General features: G+C 41.1%; 1 protein-coding gene across 1 annotated transcript; it reads left to right on the top strand.

Annotated features, from left to right (window-relative positions):
- Positions 1-371: 371 nt before the first annotated feature.
- Positions 372-10,962, top strand: abhd15a (abhydrolase domain containing 15a). The gene is made up of 3 exons (XM_070906464.1): positions 372-911; positions 8,930-9,282; positions 10,311-10,962. Exons 1-3 carry the CDS (start codon positions 372-374, stop codon positions 10,960-10,962), a joined length of 1,545 nt encoding a protein of 514 aa, XP_070762565.1.
- Positions 10,963-21,545: the final 10,583 nt, after the last annotated feature.

Raw genomic sequence — 21,545 nt, 5'->3', positions numbered from 1 at the left:
ACTGGTCGAGTTACTGTACCAGTAGGCGTTGAATGCACGAAACACGGACCGAATCTGCTCGTGTGTTAAAAAGTGCCTACAGAAATGGAAACATGAAGTCTGGTTTGGAATGAGCTCGGACGATTGAAACGCTGCGTAACGGAGACAGCACGCCTACAGCGACGAGGGACTGGTGCGCCTTGGCGCCGGAGGGAAGCACCAAACTTCACTGACGAGCTGAGCATCAATCCAGGACAAAAGACCGGCACACTGTAAGACTGGGCATGTTTCCGTGGACTATTTTCTGTAATGTAAATTTATCAACATAAGATCCGGAATAAGGTGTGGGAAGCGTTCGTGTTGTGCTCGTCTTTCTCTCTCCAACCGTGCCAATGCTGGAATGGCTTGTGGCTCTGTGCATTGTGATCCTGGTGGTCTTAATCTGGCCAGGCTCCAAATATTTTGGCACCGACAGCCACCCAGATGCTTTGCTTCAAGGAGTGGGGATGTCACATCAGGCAAAGGACAAGACCGGGAGGTGCGTCTCAGACCGAGAGGGGAGCGACGGTGCCCAGACGGCCAGTGCGGGGACCGGCGAGAAAGCACGCACCGTGGCGCTCATCTGCAAACCGTCGGCGCTGGCCAACTACCTCCTGAAACACTGCCGGACTTTCAGTAAATACTCGCCGTGTGTCGGGTGGACGTGGCGGGCCAGCGCCTTCCTCCAGAGCGTGTACGAGGCGTGCTGGCCGTACGACAGCCCGGTCCAGTTTGTGCGGGACAACCTGCAGCTGAGCGACGATGGGTTGGTGGCTTTGGACTGGGCAGTGCCATCCTACCAGAAACGACGCAGGACTTCCAGTCACTCCACCAGTCCCATTCTGCTCATCATCCCAAACTCTTTTGGGAAGATCACTAGAAATGTGTTAAAGGTAATCTGTGCGTTCTTGGCTTCTCTCACAGACCTAACAGTATAAAACTCGATCTATTATGGAGATAATAACCAATCATATTCGTGCAGAAACTGAACAGCAAGTCATGCAAAAGATCAAGACAATGAGTAAATTCATAATAAGAAGTCATAGAAAATTAAAGAGATTAATACCAAAGAGATAAAACTCCCAAGTATTCCACAAACCTGATGACCCCTGAAGAGTTAGAAATAGGCCTAGCAGTTTCCATAGTGTCTGCAGACACTAGCATCATCATGCTGTTTCTGAATCATTACATATTTGTATTTTATTTCATTGACACAGGTCACTAGATGCATCTTAAATTGTATCATGAATGTTGTAGCTGTTCTGTGTCTCTAATCTGTGTCACAGCACGAGTCAACATGATGAACATCACATCAGCTGCATGAGAGTGCATTGTGTCCTTTTATTCGTTGTCTATACAAACAGTAGCATTTCTACACTTAAAAGAAAGTAGAAGAGAGCATTTTCAGAGCTAAAATACAGCATAATACTAAACAATAACAGAGCAATTCCTCTTCAAATTCAGAGGGTAGACACCAGAAACATATTTAGATATTTAGCAAGATGCATATTTAATACACGCACAGACAAATACTATTTGCACAAAGTATTTCAACAAGTCAAAAGACATTCAATAAATTAGAAGAGGCCTAGGAAGATGCCAGTGCAAATGGGCATTTGGGCAAAGGCAATCCCAGCAGCTTAAGCCATGGAAAGCTCAGTTTGAAGAAAAGCGGTAAAAAAAAAAAAAGAGCAGATGTGGAGGCAGCACCAGTCTTTCAACTGCTCATTCAATACACTGACTGAGGTAATTGAGTGAGGGATTACAAAGCATCGCTTGACTTGAGGGGCCTGGGGAAGCGCAGCGCTGCTCCACATGAATGCCTGTTGGCTCTCGCACCACTCTGGGCACCTGGCATCATGCTAGCTCATTTCATTTCATACTATTAGCTCTGTGCGCAAATCCGTCACAGGCTTACTGTCAACCCCATGTCAGAAATAACAACTCTGCCAGAACTGAATGCTCTTAACAAGACCAAATGTGTTTGACATGAATCTAGAGCGAATAACTTCTTATGCTGATCTAAAAGTGGATGACAGAAGAGAGGAGAAGAAGTGGGAAGAAACAGTGGCGACAAAAAAGAAGGAAAACAGAGTGTTAAAACATTATAAATAAGTGGTTACTTAAAGCTTTACCACGGGAAAAAGCGAAATGATGGAGATGAAAAGTAATTGTCACATTCAGGCAGCCTCAAGCCTTTATTTTTTGGGGGCCATCATCAGAGTAGAGAGTATTTGTGATGCTGTCAGGCAGTTACGCTTGGGAGGGCTGGAAGCTGAGGCACCACAAGGGATATACACCAATTAAGATTGCTCCTGTCACTGGTGAGATTCACTGTGCCTGGATGTGCGTGTGTGTGTGTGTGTGTGTGTGTGTGTGTGTGTGTGTGTGTGTGTGTGTGTGCGCCAGAAAGGAAGATAAAAAAAAAAAGAGCTCATGTTTGCGTGGGCATACACACATGTGGCTCTATATCTGTGAGAAGAAACAGAGAGGGGAATGCTGATTCTTTTTGAAGCGTGTGGGCTTGTGTCTCCTTCTCTTTTACACAGCACATTTCAGGAACTCATGAATTTATGAATGAGCCATCTCCTCTTAAATCATTCATATTTTTACCCTCAGTTTGTCTTTGTTTCATTAAGTGTGGCATGATTCATAACCATCTGCATAATGACATAGGTAAACGTTGATACAGTAGCTAACAATAGTAATAGACAGACTTTTCAGTGGCTTCATATTTGGGTCAGAGTTTGAAATGTATTCATCCTAAAACATACAAAACATACTTGCATTCACAGTCAGTCTTGTTGGTTAGTTACTTAAATCAGTGTGCATTGGATTACATTACTAGTTCAGTATTATATATATATTTCTTAAAGCTCAACATTTATGGAAATGTGCTTATTTGCTTTCTTACTGAGGGTTAAGTGAGAGGATTGATAATAATGTAGCAAATATAAGGCTACCACCAGCGGCTGGTTATCTTAGCTTAGCATAAAGGCTGGAAACAGCTAGCCTGGCTGAATCCGAAGGTAACAAAATCCACCTACCAGCAGCTCTAAAACTCACTACTTAACGCGTTATGTCTTGTTTGTTTAACCCGTACATAAACCGAAGTATAAAAATGACACATTGTGGCCAACAAATAGCCTGACACATAACCCTCCTGTGAAGTCAAATAAGCTAAGCTAACTGGTTGCTGCAGTAGCTTCATATTTACAGTGAGACCATGAGAGCAGGATTGAACTTCTCAGAACTTTCGGCAAGAAAGCGAAGAAGCATATTTCCCAAAATGTCAAACTGTTCCTTTCAAGCAGCACTGCATTTATCTAAACTCTCAAGTCCAGGCAAGTCTACACAGACAGCTACCCCATCCACAAACTAATTAAATCCTCTGATCTCAACCATCAACAAACTCAATTTTTGCTGTCAGCTTCAAAAAGAGGTCACGCAGAGAGGCCAAGTTAATATCATGAAGGTGTGCAAAGACCAGTGGCCAGTGATCACTGTTTAGAGCAATGTGTTGAAAGGCCATAAATGTTCCTGGAAGCAGACATCCAGCTGTTGCAGCCGCCTTGCCTCATATGATTTACACACGTCACACTTTCCTGACAGAGCAGATAGATTTGGGATCGTTTGTGACCTAGTTACAGTACGTTCACAAGTGTCTTATTCAGTGCGGTCTTGGCACTCATTTCTCACATCCAGTATTTTTTATTCCTTATATATGAAGTATGATATAATCTGGTCATTATGTGTAATTTACCCCTCAACACTTAAATAATTGTTTTGGAGTTTTTGAGTGCTAAGAGAGCAACATTGGAATTTTCCAAATTCCTTGTGGGAGAGGATAATAGCTTAGCACTCGTGCCGTAAAAGTGGGAAAGTTTTACCATTAACAGTCATGATTAGATCAGTGAGGGAGGTAACAGTAGCAATAATACTTCATCAGCCCTAGTCTTGGAAATGTCTCAATCATAGAAGCATTACCAGCAGTACAAAGCACAAGACCCAAAACAGATATTCAGCAGGGCATAAATGTACAGATATGTAGCTACTGAGCAAATTGTTTATCAAAAAGCCCCCCCCCCCCACACACACACACACACACACACACACACACACAATCCCTGTGAATTTTACAGTTTAGTGTCGACACACCATGGCCAGACTGTTTACATAGAGTGCAGTGTTTAGTATTAACACAGTGATGTATTTTTTGGTGCTGGCTCTTGGTTTTGAAATGGAACGATGACTATATCTGTAAAGAGCTGATCTTTAGCTTTAGTTTGAAGGTGTTTACGTACATATTGGGTGAACAGTGTAGGAATTGAAGCCCATAATCCTGTTGCACCATTCAGAAATTGGTGTGTGGAGTGGACAGCGACCTTTTTTGCCCTACCTTGAATATGCAATCTGGTCATCAGGATGGCAGCTGTCTATAACTCATGGGAGAGGCTGTTTTTTCTTAAAATGACGAGACAGAAACCCACAGTATTGTGTTTCAACTTGACAATAAGACCAATGCAACAAACCCTCTGACAAAATCCATTTTTATAGAGGCTTGTGGAACATGAGCTACCTTGAAAATTGGTTGGGACTTTAACTGTGGAGTTATCGTCAATAGTTAACAGCTACTCTCCTCTTTTGCATGTACGCCTGTGAGGCTTATCACTCTGAAATCGAGCCAGAGGAAAAACCTGTCTTGCGACTGCCAAATATATTTTTAAGTCCATCGTTTTGTGTGCCTTTGTAAGACTTCACAACACTCTATATGTAGGGTACCATGAATTTTTAACTCTTCCAGCAGTGCTGTCGTGTTGGATGGAAAGAGAAAAAAAACAGATTTTGTTGTAATGCAAGTGATTAAAGAAGAAACAGCCTCTGCTTTGTTCAGCTGTATTTAGGGTTCATGCAATTAGTTAGTCGGAAAACTGCCAACCAATTAACTATAAAGATGGCGGTCATGGCATTCCTTATATAACAAATACAGTAACTTTTAATCTAGATTTATATCATTTGTTTGAAATGTTCTCACATAGTTCATCAGCAGAGCAGAGAAATTATTTGAACATGTAATACTGGGTGAGTCTATATAGTAGTATTCAATAGTATCCTGTTGCAGGATGCATTTAAACATCAAATTATTCCACAAAAAACAACGTCTCCCTTATTTCTCCCTAACTGTTGGATGTCAAACTCACTGGAGCAAATCTATTCCCGGGACATTCATCACAGTTGTTGCCTGCAGAGAATTTAGGCAAACAATTGACCGAGCATTGTAGTGAGATGCTTTGTTGCCTCTAAAAGGCTTTTAATCGAATAACATCCTTAATTTAACTTGATTTGTGGCCACATGTCTCGATGAAGTAGAGGTGGTCTCACTGAAGTAGATCACACCACTCAAGGGAATATTGTTGAACTTTAGGAGCCCTTTTGTATTCATGTCTTTGTCAGCACAGGGGAGAATAAATGCTGCCTCTTTGTGTGTGTGTGTGTGTGTGTGTGTGTGTGTGTGTGTGTGTGTGTGAGAGAGAGAGAGAGAGAGAGCTGGCATGTTGTCCAGTGTCTGGAGTCCCTTCTGAAGGAATTTGTCGCTGAGCTGACAGTTTATCAGCTCTGGCAGAAAACTGCTGGAGTGGCTGCTGTTTGTTTTCTACTGTTTCTGCAATGAAGCGGAGATCTCCAAAAATATCAAATTTACAAATTCACACATTTTAGGAAACATAATGTGCACAAATATGATCTAGAAAAAAAGGTAAAAAGGTCAAGTTACTATATTTCTTTTTACTAAACAAATTAATAGTCACATTCAGGACAAGCGTTCCCTCTAAACTGGTGAGATCAGTTTGATACTTTATCCAAAACGTATTCCTCATCATCGTCATGCGTCATTGCCTCACTACTGAACACAAGGTAGGTTTTTAGGTTTTGGTGACAAATGATAGAACAGGCTTTGCAATATCTTTGGATTGAGTGAACTCTTCATGACGCTGTTAACAAAAACTCAAGGTGTGTGTGGTGTCTAACGCTGAGCAGTTGTCCCTCATTGTGCCTGTTATAGTGTCAGACATTGTGGTGATGCACTGTGTGAATCACCACAATGTCTGACAGTATAGTTCACACCATGTCGCTGTGTTAATACCTGAACAGGAAGGCATAAGCAGGATGAAATCATTTCACACTCACTTCACCTAATTTAATCTCAGCTGCAACATTCATCACCCCGGCTCTCTTATGCAGTTTAAACTGTGGAATATCTAATCGCGTATCTCAATATCTTTGGGAATTAAACCAAGTTCAAGTGATTCATATCCATTTGAAATCACTCCCTTCCCCTCCTCTCATGTGCTCCTTTTGAATCCCAATTATTCAAAACGTTATCTGTGGAGTGAGTTAAGGAAGAGGCTAATGAATGAGCGATGCTCCGGTGTATTAACTCTGCTTGGATCTTTTTTTACTGATGCTACCTACTCATGTATCTAGCAGAGTAAATCCTCTTTTCATAAAGACAACCGGAAAGTGGCAAAAATGCTCCTGCAGTCTTTCTCAGCTGGTGAATATTTAATGCTGTGATTCTGCAGCTCTTCCTCACTGGCATCTCTGCAGATTTAAAGCAGAATGTAAACTCATTTAAAATCTGACAGTGTAGCCCCACCACTGTTTCTGACCACAAGCTTTTGTATGAGAAACAGAGGAACTCTCTTCCTGTGTTGAGGTGAAGCAGAGCATTGACTGGAGCAATATCTAATTTCCATGTCTTCTCTGCATGGAGAACCTTTCAGTGTTTATTTACTGCTCTGAATCAAAACTGTCCAGAGTTATTTTTCCCAGTTTATGTAGTTATAAATGTAGGACTGATGATGCATCATGAGTGTTTTTTTCTGCTGAACTTTTTGGATATGATAGAAATAAATGTGTCAGATTAGAATCTGTGTCAAATATGTTACCAACACATATTAGGATATAGTGATTGAAATGATGTTTGCAATTAGCTAATCTGCAGCCAAGGCTTCAAGAAGAAGTTATACATTTACTCTGCTGTCTGTCCTTAAACTGTTGTTTACTGGCTTTGTGCCGATGAAAACAGTTTATTATAAACATGCAGAGAAAACAAAACAGAGAAACACCAGCAGAGCCATTAGATTTGGAGAGCCTTAAAAGCAAAAGAAAATGATGATAAATATTTGTGCCTGAGCCTTAAAGACGAAACAGCTTTTGGGTGAGCAAAAGACATTTTACAAGAAAGGCACATATTCAATGGCACATGCTTTATGAAATTGGCTTGTTATTGTAATTTGTTATTCTCATCAGTTTTGCACTAGCACACAGTAGTTCAAAAAATTTGGGTAGACCCATTCTCCTACATTCTAAGTATAGTAAAGAAAAATGTATGTGCTGAATAAAACTAAAAATCTTGCCAAGTTTGTTAATTTGTTCATGAACTTTGACTTTCATTGATTAAAAAGATTTACACATTTGAAAGAAATACTTCTAATTCAGTTGTATCGCGATTTCTTATTTCTTGTTTTTATGCGCATTTTCAATTTGCACATAAAAAAACGGAGTGGAAATGCTGAAAAAATCCGCACAATTAGCAATAGAAACAGACTTAGCATGTGACTTAAACATCCACCGAAGCTTCTGCTCCACTGAAGACACAAAAAATAGCGGCAGACAAAAATCATGTTTTCTACGTTATTTTTCACCGTTTGAAGTTTGGGCTCTTTTAATTACATCATCTTGTTGTGCGCTCTTCTTCTAGTTGGTGGTGGTTTAATGGCACTTGACTGGAAACTTAGTGCCACCAGTTTATCTCGACAAACCAACTCCTAATAATCAGTTTACAGTAATGGGTGGACACGCACATTAATTCACATTTTCTTTTGCAGATTTTCTTGAAATTCGGTTAAAATTTGCATTTGCATGTAAACTTAGCTAGTAACTCTACAGCCCAAATATCTCAAAATATTATACGTTATAACAATAGCCTGCTTTAAAAGAAACAATGAGTTAGTGATATTTCTCTCCACGGTGCAGCTGACTGAAAGGAACGACTTCCTGCCAGAGACATGAGATCACAGATTTCCGCCCTTTCTGCTCTCATGTGCCAGTTTTGCTCCCAGCCCAGTTCAAGAAGAGCTGCATACTGCAGGTTGAGGCCGTCTGAGCTTCATGGACATCATCGTAGCTAATGAGATTGTGCATAATGTTGGCCTTCAGCAAGGCTTCCACCGTGTCTGAGAACCGCCTCAAATGCCTGGAGATTCTCCACTTTAAGGCCAAGTGGCACCATCCCGGCTGATGACAACCTGTAGCCAGAGATGCACTTATCATATATGAGTAGTTTACCTTGTTATAGCCTCATCATCTGTTTTTGCATGTCCAAATATGGACTGTTGGATCAGCTGTTAGATCACTTCCACATTTTGCCTTAGTGCTCATTTACAATAGAAAATAATTTGATATTTCTGCAAAATACAAGCAAGCAGTGGAGTGGTGACAGTTGAACCTATTCTTTAGCATTACAGTGTACACTTTAAGTATGGTTAAACAGCGCAGTAAAAGGGAGCAACACTTAATCCTGTAGTTACTGTGTTCTCACGTCCCCTAGCAACTGGTTATTTCTTTTTCCATACAATAAAAAGTAGCACCATGCATTTTTAGGTGTTACAACTGCAATTTAGTGGAGCAAAATGGAAACTGATTTCTAAAAGGAGGCATTGTGTGAGTCTGTGGCATTACAACCAAGAGACCAGGTCACACTAAGTCGACCATGTGGCCTGTTTAGAGGGACAAAAAAAGAGATTTCTTTATGTAGGTATAGTGCAAATCTTCCATAATGCTCTCAATCCGAAGACACATGGACATCCTTTTATTTATTTTTTACTTTTTTTCTATCCCCTCTCCACAGTTGTGTGAAACGGCACTATCCCATGGCTACCTTCCAGCAGTTTTCAACCGCCGCAGCCACAACGGCACCCCGCTCACCACCCTCAAACTGCAGCAGTTCGGTGACCCCGCAGATCTGCGTGAGGCTGTGCGGTACATTCGCTACCGACAGCCTGCAGGAAGACTGTATGCAGTGAGTGAGAGCACCGGGTCGGGCCTTCTCCTGTCTTACCTGGGGGAGTGCGGATCATCCAGCTATGTGACGGCGGCTGTCTGCCTGTCACCCGTGTTCCGCTGTCAGAGCTGGTTTGAGAACGGGCTGTGCTGGCCCCTGCAGTGGGCGCTGGTGCTTTACCAGAAGATATGTCTCAGCAGGTATGGAGGGAGGGAAACATGGTGGCATAAGTTCTGTATTGAGGGATGGGTGGGCAAAATGGTAATGATTCCTGGGATCGAAATGTCACCGGTGATTGTACAGGTTGTAAATAAGGCAAAACAGAATGTGAGAGCACCTGAAATGTCAGCAACAGTCCCTCCTTACACAAGAAAAATACTGCTACAGCAAGCAGGGTGGATCAAAGTTGAGCCAGAAAGATGTTTAGCTAACCTGGGACTTTGTTAAAAACTTGCCTGATCATCTGACTGCTTAGGTCTCTTGACCCACCGGACTTATTTTTAGTGGTGTTTCCAGATGTCAGCAATTAACTTGAGTATTTACCAAAAGGAACAATGGCCAGAACGACAAAAATAACATTGTATGAAGCTGGAATTTGCCTTTAATGGCAACCGGTAACCTGCGAAGAAATTATATTTCGAAAGGTCTGCAGAAGATTTCTGGGTTGCAGAAATCCAGTGCATACAAATCTTTAACTTTTGGAACAAGGCGCATTAGTATAAGTGAGCATAATGAGTTTTGGAAGACAGAAAGAGAGAGCTCCTTCTCTTCTTTTAGTTTACCCTGAGGAATATATCAAACACAGTGAAGAAGGTGATGCACAGCTCCATGAGGCTGCTGCATGAAGTATGCCAAATGAACATCTTAGACATAATACACTGAAACAAGGAAAAATATGAATTTTCAGTCGGCCAAAAGGGAGACTCAGTTAGAGGGGGATTGTAAGAAAAACAGATGCAAGTACTCACTAACCATTTACTGGAAAGGCACAGACAATTAAGGAAACAATCAAGTTACTGTAGCAACAGATGGTCTGCTCAGTGTCAGGTCATTGATTCTGAGAGACATCGTGACCATGGTACAATTTCCCAAATCAATGCCACAAAGGGAATATGAGAGCCATGCAGCTCTTCCGAATGGATTTTATTGATTTTCTGTTGTTATTTGTGTGTCTGTGTTCTTTTTGTGTGTGTGTGTGTGTGTGTGTGTACATGGATGATATGTGCAGGTACAAGACAGTGCTGGGTGAGACCATACAGACAGACACCCTGTTTTCTAGCTGTTCCTTACGTGGCCTTGAGGAGTCGTTGTTCTGTCAGACCGGCTCTGCACCAGCAGCACCAACAGGGACTAGCGGTAGCAGCATCACTGCAGGTGCCTGGGATGCTTACTGGGAACGCAACGAACCCCTGAGAGATGTGGACGAAGTGGCTATTCCCGTTCTGAGCGTGTGCGCTCAGGATGACCCTGTCCGCGGTGACACCCAATCCACAGTACCCTTGGAACTCTTTGAGACAAACCCACATTTTTTTCTTCTCCTAACTGACCGTGGAGGTCACTGTGGTTTCTCCACCCAGTCCGAGGGGAGCGGCGCTGGTGCATTTGGTGCAGTCAGCTCTGCAGCTGCACCAAACAGTGGGATTGAGAGCCGTGGGACCAGCTGGAGCCACAAAGCTCTGCTGGAATTCTTCAGGGCAACCACAGACTTCTTCGCTGCAGAGGAGAGAGCGAAGCAGCTCGCCGCGAGGAGGAGGGGGCTGGGAGGAGGCGCAGGAGGGAGGGCTTTCCGCCACCGCAGCGTCAGTACATGTAAACGAATGCCAGCGTGTTCCCATAATATCCACGCCATTTACAATTGGCAAAGGTCCTATACACGATGAGAGAGCTTAATGGAAGCTAATGGACTATGCTGGTGCCTTCTGATATTGTTTGGATTTGGGATGTGAAGAACTCAGGTTATTCTCTGCCCATGTGACACTCAGCTACAAAGTGTTAAGACAGCCAAAATTAGAAAGGTGCAGCGGCTGTTAAGTACTGAGGTCATAGAGTACTTTTAAGTGAGAGAAAGTGCGTGTTGTTCTCACACACTTGATGTGAGCCATAAAACACTAGAATAGAAAAAAAAACATCATGACAGGCCACAAGCTAGCACACAGTTGTTATGTTTAACTGCCGAACAGTTGACACTAAACTCTCAAGATCCCAAGGGTGGCTATATATTTTTTCTACAGACTTATACAAATCTCTTCACTGCCAGCTGTTAAAACTGAAGGTTTCTGTCACAGTTTTATCAACACACACATTCATCTGCCTCGCATTTTACACAGTTTGCTACATTTGCAGCCACAGCTGCATCGTCATTTGGGATATTTCAAACCTTGACACTTACTGTAGTATCTTGCTGTATTCTTTTTATCACTGAAAGGATATTTATTGGTGAGCAGCAGTGTTGAAAGTCTTGTGCCTAGAGTAGAAAGGAAAAAAGAAAATCCATTGCGAATTTGAAATGAATTCGAATTTAATGTCAAATGAGCTGAGTGAACTCATCCAGTGTTGTTTTGTTGTTGTTGCACATTTAAGAGAGTTTACTGTGCGTATTATTGAATATTCTCTTCTACATGGGGAAATGTCCTCTGATGCCCAGAATAGAGGAACTTGTGTGTCATTGCCACCCAGTCAGCTTTTAGAGGAAAGTCTGTGTCATAAGGTTATAATTCAATAAGCACTTTGTGAGTTTTTCTGTCTCATCATTTAAACTCCAACGTTTCCTCCGGCTGCTCAGGACCTGTGAGGGGTCCTGGTTTTTGCACTGACTGGGTTGCATTGAGATGGAGCATTTGAGATTTGGCAGAGTTGTTTGAAAGATTTCTCGAAATGGAAATTTTGTTAGTTGTTTATCATTCATGTGCAAATTATGCAAAACAAAATAATAACAAAATATTGTGTTGAAAGTGTTCAGAAAAGAAACACTTCAAAGGGCAGCTCAACAGCTTGATAAGGTTCAACGTAGAAAGGATAAGTCAGGACACAAAACTACCAAGTGCTGATTTTTGTCTCCTGTTGTTTTATAAACATGCTATACAACTGTTAAATGTGTTATATTATGTGGTGGAATGAAGAAATAAGTATAATAAATAAACCAAGATGACAAACATGGGTTATACACTTTGTATGTCCTGAAAAATAGCATTCAAAAGGTTATCTTTCCGCTACAGGTAAGTAAATTCCTCATAAATACCTACCTGTATGTATGTTGCATAATCTTGTTCTCAATTTCTCATTATTTTTGCTGATAATCATCTTCATTTTAAAGCACATCACACTAAAGTCGTGATCTGTGGTCTTGTCAAACCCCTGCTGAGTGAATGCTCACAGACACTCCCTATTATAACACAATCCCCACGGCTCCATACTGTGTGCGTGTCTGTGTGTGTGTGTGTGTGTGTGTGTGTGTGTTCACTGCAGTGTTTGTCCGCCCACTGAGCCTTATCCACCCAGACAGCTGGAACACAGCAGTGTACACACAGACACACACAAAATGTGTGCCGGCAGACACATTGTCAACACGCATCCTTGCCATCACACACACAAACACAAACAGAGAGAGACACACAGAAATACTCACACACATGCAGGATATTCTTATACACGCTCATTATCTACAGGAAGATTCACACACCTATGACACACACACACACACACACAGTGACTATACCATGTAAATGACACCATTATGGGATACAGATATTGCTTCCATAAAAGTAACCTGAAGTGATGCCATGTTCAGCTACTGCATTAAAGAAATAAAGCATTCTCTTGGTCAGTCATGCACTCAGATCAGTTTTCAGTCCTCTCTTATTTTGAAATTACCAGAGCAAATAGTGAACCAATGGGACCTCGAAGAAAGGCAAGCATGTGGTTCTTTATTTCTGGAAATAAATCTGGCCAGCACACGTGAAAAAGAGCATACCTTGACAGCAGGGGTAGCATGCGAAAGAAAGAAAAAAACACACTATATGACCCGTCCTGTTTAATTGTTGACATTCACCCTCATAATTTCTAACCAAAAATAAACTCTGTTCCCCGGCAATAAATGTTGGCTTTCATTGGCCTCCAGCAAATTAAACCATTAAAATTGAATTGCCCTTTCCCACTTTGCTTATTCAATTCAGACCCAATAGTCTGCCTCAGTGATCAGGGACTGATTTAATTAAAATGATTGATATTTAATTAACAAAGAACCTGACATTCCCATCACTTCGATTATACTAAATCTGAGCTCATCTAAATTGAGGCAAACACTCTGTTAGGGATTTGCTGAAGTAGGACAACTAGAAGAAAATATGTTTGTATCATCTCGTAAATACACTGCGGTTACTATCTAAATGGAAATAAAGATGTGAAAATGTGGACTGAGAGACTGGTTAAGGCAAATATGCAATAAAAGATGATTTGCAATCAGGTATGAGTTCAACAAACAAGATTTAGAGTCGACAACATGTAAAGTAAACTTTACAACATTACAGTACCTGAGGGAAATAAATATGAAATACTGTATGTGTGCGTTAAAGCGAGACTGTCATTTCTGAAGCAAGAAATAACAATTTCTTCATCTTACAAATGAAATGCTACAACCTTATTGATTTTAGCTGTTTCCCCATGTCTCCAGTCTTTATGCTAAGCTAAGCTAACCTGGCTGCAGCTTACCATTTAGCATACAAATATGAGAGAGATATCAGTTTTCTCATCTAACTCTCGGCAAGAAAGCAAATAAGTGCATTTTCCAAAATATCGAACTATTCCCTTGATGCATATTTCTCTTTGTATTGTAGATAAAGTATGGACTTTACATACTGTACAGTATTGAAGGAACAGACCAATGAATGTTTTTATACAGTCTATGATGTGAAATGAGTCACTGAGGCTTAAAAGTCTACCATTCCTTCCTAAAATCAACATGAAATCATTTTAGGATCAAGAGGGATCTGATCTGGTCAGCATAGTTGATGAATCATGAGAACGTCCACTGAGCATAAGAAGAACCACCTCCCCAAATAGCTTCTGGACTCCTTTTGTTAACATGTGTCCTTCAGTACTATAAAAGATCTCATAGCTGATGGGGTCAAAGCTTTTTCAAGTCTGTTTTTTACTGATAATAGCAGGAATGCCTGAGATTTTGTACAGTCACTTTAGATATGTTAGCTAACAGCATTACGTTATCACGGTCTCTACTGAGCCAAGGCAACTAAATGTGATCAGGAGAACCTAGCAACCAGCAGGCCAACAAAAATACAAAACAGATGTTTAGGTTTGGGTCGCTGACACTCTAATTGTACTTGGTTTGGATGGTAACCAAGAAGTGAGAAATAAGAGTGCTTTGGTGTTTTCTCTGCTTCTCTTTACAGTAGGTATCCAAAAGAAAGGGCTATGATTATAGAAGAGAACTTCCTGTCTCCCTGGTGTTTACACGTGTGCACAACTTAAATAAAACACAGATAGTGTTGTGGACAGATAAAAGAGAGAGACAAATATTAAGTCCTTCACCCAAAACGTTTGCTGAAACGTGTTATACGACTCTCAGTTTTCTGGTTATTGTATCTCAGGTTCTGATGTTAATGTGCCAAGAAATAATAAACGTTTGATCTACTGTGGAGTATACATTGTGCTTGCTGTTAATTCTGTGTGACATGTTGGCTCTTGGCTTTAGAGTTCAGCACAGAAACTGATGACCTTTGACATTCAAGAGGCAGTCGACGTGGCATCGACTATTTACACCTGAAAAACTGGAATAAACTGACCATTAATAGTGCTGCATTTTACTTAAAACTACTTTTAAACCCCCACTGTAATGTATGATTCAGGGTATATTTACTCTTTGACTACATAACAAGTCATTTTCTCTATTAATCTTTTATGAAATGTGAGGCTGTAAAATATTTACAATACACCTGCAGTATTTCTAATGCAGTATTTACCACAGCACGGTTCAGTGGGGTTATCAAGGGAGTCCCATCATGTTTCATTGAATTCGTCTACACAGCCTGAGACTGCGGACCCAGGGCTGAAATGGTCCACTAAGCTGTTCAGAAATCCAGAAACTCTCAGCTTTATTGCTTCTTATTGTACGAAGTGTATGTCATTTCCATTTAATGTAACATTACATTCATAAAATTTCTTCCTGTTGGGATTCATATTTGGGTTTTGGTCAGGCATTCATTTTGGATATCCTTGGGATCTATTATCTCTTTCATATTTTCTGTTTTGTTCTCTTAAAGAAGTAATTTAAAGTGCAGCTATGAAAAAAAAACACAGTACAACCCAATTTCCCTCAGAAAATTTCATTGATCAAGGGCGCCATCTTGTGGATGTTGTGGGGAAAGGATGGATCTCTCTGGTCACAATTGCAGAAGAGTGCTTGAGCGTTCACTTCACAATTAAATTGTAATCCCTATTAAAAATAGACACTGAGATTTCCAAAGGTGACCAAAATAACTGATTGGTTTCTATGTATGTGTCCAATTTTATAAAAGTTATTTTAGTTGAGGGTTTTGAGAGAGTTCTGATCACGTCATTATCGCAGCTTTACATTCATATCCCTTTAAATATTATAGGTCCGTTTGCTTCCCTGTGACCTAGTTTTACAATGATGCCTTTATCAAGATCACTCGACCTACTTGCCCATCCAAATTATCCAACCATGTCATCTGACGTCGCCATGGAGACCTCCTCCTGATCTGCTGCAGCGGCCAGCAGATGGTAGCATCAACAAGGTTTCCGCCTGGAATGTTCCACGCTACGACTTCTCCAGGGGTTGACTCTGCTCTGACAGACACAATGACGCAGCTATCTCTGCTTTTGGCTTGGAAACTGTCTGTATATTTAGCACCTCGTTTAAAATTAGAGCTCAGCACATGGGGAATAAATCAAGCTGGGAGTTTGAATAGATTTCTGCCGAGTCACACAAATTGGTACTCAGCACACATATGTCCATGAACACTGTGCAGATGTAAAGGAGGAGTTAAACATTATGGGAACCTGAATTGGCCCTTAATATGTTGCATATTCAATATTTATCCTCATTTATGCTTTTGAAGAAACATAGAAATTCTGCCTTCATGAAATGTGTTACAAAGGTTACTTTATGTCACATGACTCCGTAGTGGAGAGATGTGAACACACTGGGCTGTTTGTGGCGTACAGAAGTTATAATTACTTGCATTGATACATAATTTAATTGACTGTAGACTGATAAACTTTACTTGCCTACAGTTGATACAATCCAAGGTGAGCACCCACGGCATTGTAATTCTTTACTCTAGGTCTTTCTCACTCCTATTTTATTTTTCATTTTTGGTCAATTGTTTATAAACTGTCTGTTTTTTGTTTGTTTTCTGTTTGCACAACTGGTATGCTTGTGAATGAATACCAGAATATAAACCATTATTTTCTCTGCATACTCAATAGGCATGTGGTTGCCATGTGTTAGCCTTAGTTTAACATCAGCTCACGTGAACAGTGTACCTTGGTGCTCATTGGTGTGTTAGTGTACCATGTGGTTGGACTCTGAGACTCTGTGTGGGTGCTCACCTTGGATTGTGGCCCGTCTGATAGTGGCATTATATTCTCCTGCTTAATGTTTATTTAATGCTGCAACTTATTAGCAATTAAATCCTAAAATAGAATCTTGTGTTTAAGAGCGTTGTTGCGGTTAATGATTACACTGATAAAACTCACCAAATGTTATCTGAAAGACCACAAAAACAATTTGACACAGATTACTCATTTTGTGTCTGCTTTTGGTCCACAAATCAATAGATAATTGACGGCCTGATCGCTGACAATGAGCCACATGTGGCATGTCAGTGCATGCAGGACTGACATTCTGTAGAGTCTGAAAATGCCAAACCAGGATTGGCTCAATGAGAGCCTAAACAGTTCCATAAAACAAAACAAAAACCAAATCCCACGATTTGGCAATTGTGGGAGGAATAATATCTAATAAGCAGCAACATAGTACAAGAGATGTAACCTACTCTGAAAGTTAATCCAAGTATTTTACTGCACTTTGTAAAATTATATTTCAACAATGATAAATACAATGTAGTTTTATAACAAGTGCAATTTCTGCTCTATGTGTGCCAGGCTTCAACAGGGGCAGGTTGGTAAGCTTTCAGCCTTAGTAGATTTAATGTTAGCGTAAATCTGAGCTGATCAAGTGGTTAATTCCAAGTTCATCAGAATGTATGAGGAAACACATTCTCCACCGGGACGACAACACAAAGCCCCAGTTATTTTGGTAACCTTGGGAATTTGAACAAACACTAAACTGGATATAGTATGGTACCGTTTCATGCTGAATGTTTTTCAAAATGTGATTGAATCTGCATTGTTGTTGCTGTGTTCTCTGTGGTACAGTGTGTGTCAGCTCAGGTTTCTAAATTTGAGCCTAAAAGGAGATAGAGAAAGAAGTGCAATCATACGGTGTAATAATACCTCTTATCTGAGACAAAATGCCAAAAAGTCTACATTCTTCAAGCTTTCGAACCTGCACAGCATACGTGTATTTCGGGGTGTCCATAGTCTTTATTTGGTGTTGTTGTGTCGTACTTCTCCAAAGTGGAGTGGGCAAAAAGTCAGAGCAACAAAGATACAGTATCTTACAAATTACTTGTAAAATATAGGTTATCGATTTACATTGTAATGATAAAAAGGGTTCTAACCACTTGTTAAGCAAACAATTACTTTTCAAAGTTGTCTGCTGAAACTTCTGAAATTCTGAAAAAAGAGATTTCCTGATACTAATGACAGTAACTTTAGAAAACGTTTGAAAACCATCCTAACCCATAAATCGCTTTCCATATCACAAAGTAAACTAAGAGGTCTTTGAGGTAGAATCTCACAGTATAATTGTGCAAATACTATGAGCTTGCTTGTTTTCTCCCTATTTACAAATACAAGTATTTAAAAAATGCCAAACATTCATTCACTTGCAAAAGTCAAAATGAAGCCAACATGCTAAAAACGGTTTTCAGCAAGTCTGACTCCCGCTCCATAATTTTCCTGTCATTTACACCGCAAGTGACGTACAAGTATCTCGGACTCAGGCTGCAAGTATTTGTGGCTAGCCTGCAGCAAATTCTTCAACTGTCACATTACATGGGCTGTACAGGGTGTGGCCATTCTCTGCTGGCGAGGAGCAGTTTATCGTATCCACCAGCTAATGTGTGCTAGTTTCATTGTTGTTGGGCCTGAAAGGGACAAGAGATGGAACAACAGAGACACAAGAGAGGGAAATGAGGGCGAAAGAAGATGGGGGGGGGGTCATAAAAGTCATATTGCTTGTCAGCGCGTCCTACTGTGCCAGTGTGTGCATCTCGGTCTGCACATGTTGCATGTGTATGCATGTCCTTTTCTCCGAACGTTGAGGTTTCTGGTAGGTAACCACCTCTCCTTCGGGCTAAATTGGAGTCAGCTAACACTGGAAGATCTAATGCAACATGACAGTTAGCCCAACTGTCTCTGCACACAGTCCAAACAGCCCTGGCAACTAAAACCAAAGCATCTCTCAAGACAAGTGAATAAGACAAGAGTCAGCTGCTAGCTGGGTCAGTCCTGGTTTATTTTGTCTCAGTTTAAACAGTTCAGGGAAATTAAACACCATGGCGTTTGTGACGTATTTGATCTCTCAAATGACTGTCATGTGTAGTCACTGATAGTGTGGTAAGTTCTTTCTGCTTTTCATCAAAGTGCATTTACACTTAATAGAATTAAATTGAGCTGAACTGAGCAATACTGAAGACAACTGTTACTACTTTGTGCCTGTGACCAGGATGACCCAGTTGCAGATCAGCCCCACTCCGATTAGAATGACTTGTTTTAAATGCAACAGACTATTTTACTGTATAATAAGGAAACATGGTTCATGATAGATCAAAACTACGCAGTAGTGGATGGAGACTGTGACCACAAGATACATAGTTGCAAAAAAGAAACACGTTTTCCAGGCAGCTGCAGTCGGACCGGAGTTTAAAAGGCTCAGATTGAAGATCTAAGTCTGACTTCCTTTCATTTGTATTCTTGCTCTCATTCCCTCTGCCTGTAGTGTTATCTTGTTTTTGCTCTTTCTCTGCGTCTTCCTCTCTCTCTCCTTGTGCAACCCATGGAGTCTTGTGCAAGGCAGTGTGCTGTATGACAGAGCAGCGGTAGATGAGGGCCAGAGAGCAGCAGGTGGGCTACTCGGGCGCAGCAGGGCTCATCTTTCCCCTCATCTGCAGCACACCAGTCCTGTACAGTATGACCCTACACTACCTTAATCTCCAGAGGACTCAGTCTCTCTTTGTCTTTCTTCCTTTTTCATTTTGTGTCTCCTAGGCAGACAGAAAAACACATGTCTGACAGTGCAGGGCCTTTGTCCTGGGCAGCCAGTTTGTTCTTGTTCTGCTGTGTTTTACAGTACAGGCTTACACAAGCAAACAGCCCATGAGCAGCTGCTTTCAAAATGGACTCCAGGATGCAGTCTCTTCCACATACAAACACACATACATGTTGGCACACGGACATCTGTAAGATGCTCATACTGTACGCACAAAAGACATTTTTGCAGTCTAACGCTGTCATACCAGCGTGTACGATAATAAGGCGTCACCGGAGGATGTTTCCTTGCCCTTGGTGCCTGTGTGGGCCAGACTGCTCTGATGAGGGCCACAGATGGGGACTGAAGGGGAGGTGGGGAGAAGAGACAGAGACGGGGAGTGAGGGAGGACAGAGGGAGAAAGGGAGAGGGGAATGTAGGAGACGACGAGGGAAATGAAAGTGGAAAGAGTGAAGAGGCAAGGCAGGGAGGGAAAAGTATAAAGGGAGCAAATGAGAGCAAAAGGGAGTGGAGAGAATCACAGGCAAGGAAGACGAATAAGAGGATGAATGAAAAGAGAGTAAGTAAGACAAAGAGAGTGGACATGGAGAAAGACAAAAGAGGTGAGAGGAGTGTGTGTTTGTCAGTAGCGTTTGTGTGTGCATGCACGTGCAGAGCAAGCCTCCCTGGAAAAATACCAGACCTCTTTCTCACTTCCTTTACTGATCTGTCTCATCCCAGTCCATTTGGCTGTCCTGCACGCACACACCCACCACCACCACCACCTCCCACCCTGGTGGTGGCACCCTGCCCTTTTCCTCTGCCCCCAGTCTTTCATTCCTCTCATTCTTCCTCTCCCTTCAGGTCCCCTTTTTTCTTTCATGCTAAAAGCCATTAGAGTGTAAGAAAGTGGCATGGCCTCAAGATGTCACTGTTCTTAATTTGCATTCATGTGCATTTTGGCTCTGAATGTGAACTATTAGAGGGAAATTACTCCCTTATTTTGAGCAGTCTGTAGCTGAGACTTACAGAGAGTTACATTTGATAACTTTTGAATACATTCCTTGTCCACAAAGACAAAACTGATGGTGACACTTTGACTCGCGACTACTTTAGCTGAGATGTCTGAACCTGAATTACTGTAGGTTTAAAAAGAAAAAAAAGAACTAAACTTTGGCTTAAAAATAAAAAAACAACCCAGAGTTCATGAATGTACTTGATCAGGCTTCAGACTAACTTTTTCAAACTTAACATTCAATCTAACTTGGATGTTAAAAAGATGATTCAATTCAAATATGGGATTTGAGAAGTACAAACCACTTCTTTCTCTTTAAATAGGAGAGAAACGAGCCACAGACTGATATTTAGGTTTATAATGAAACAAGAATAAAAGAGATGGTTCTGTAGTCTGATTGGTACCTCATGTTCAAGCTAGTGAATAACTGGCTATTTATAGAAGCAGGAAGCGAGCTTCTGATGAGTCACTGCTACTTCCTAAAGAACTAACTGCAGGCCCAATGCAATTCACAGTCTTCCAATTACCCACATTCTGTACCAAAGCAGAAGACTGAGAGACAAAATAAATACACAATTTATCATGAAGAGAATTAGAGTTACGGTATGTCTTTGAAAGTCAAGCTCAGGAGAACACTTAAGTACATTTTTCCATAAAGATTAGTACGGGAGGATCGAATGTTATGTTGCCTCGGTATACCTGGGTCTGGATCTCTAAATGTATCGAGTGTTTCATGTGTTTCGAGTATTGGGAGTTGCAGTGCAGAGCACATCCTGTCAAAATACTAAGCTGCAGGCTACATAAAACTGATAACATGAAATCAAGAAGTGTTTTATTTCACTTAACTGTGATAATTGAGTTGATGCTATGTGTGTATTATTTTCACAGTAAATAAAAACCTACCAACTAGAATGTATGTTGTCACAACATTTCCAGGAGACGTAAAAAGTATTTCAATCAAAATGCAAAACAATTATTAACACTAACAGGCACTAAACGTTGTCTAACTATCAACCAAACTGCTGCAGCGAGTCTCGCCAAAGTCCAGGAAAAGTATCCACAGGCATCGTTCGTTCATTTTCGGCCAGCACTAGTCA

The sequence above is a fragment of the Enoplosus armatus genome, chromosome 5, assembly GCF_043641665.1.
Source record: "Enoplosus armatus isolate fEnoArm2 chromosome 5, fEnoArm2.hap1, whole genome shotgun sequence".
Taxonomy (NCBI): Eukaryota; Metazoa; Chordata; class Actinopteri; order Centrarchiformes; family Enoplosidae; genus Enoplosus; species Enoplosus armatus.
Note: the sequence above shows the minus strand (reverse complement) of the source record. Positions and strands in the feature narration are given on the sequence as shown.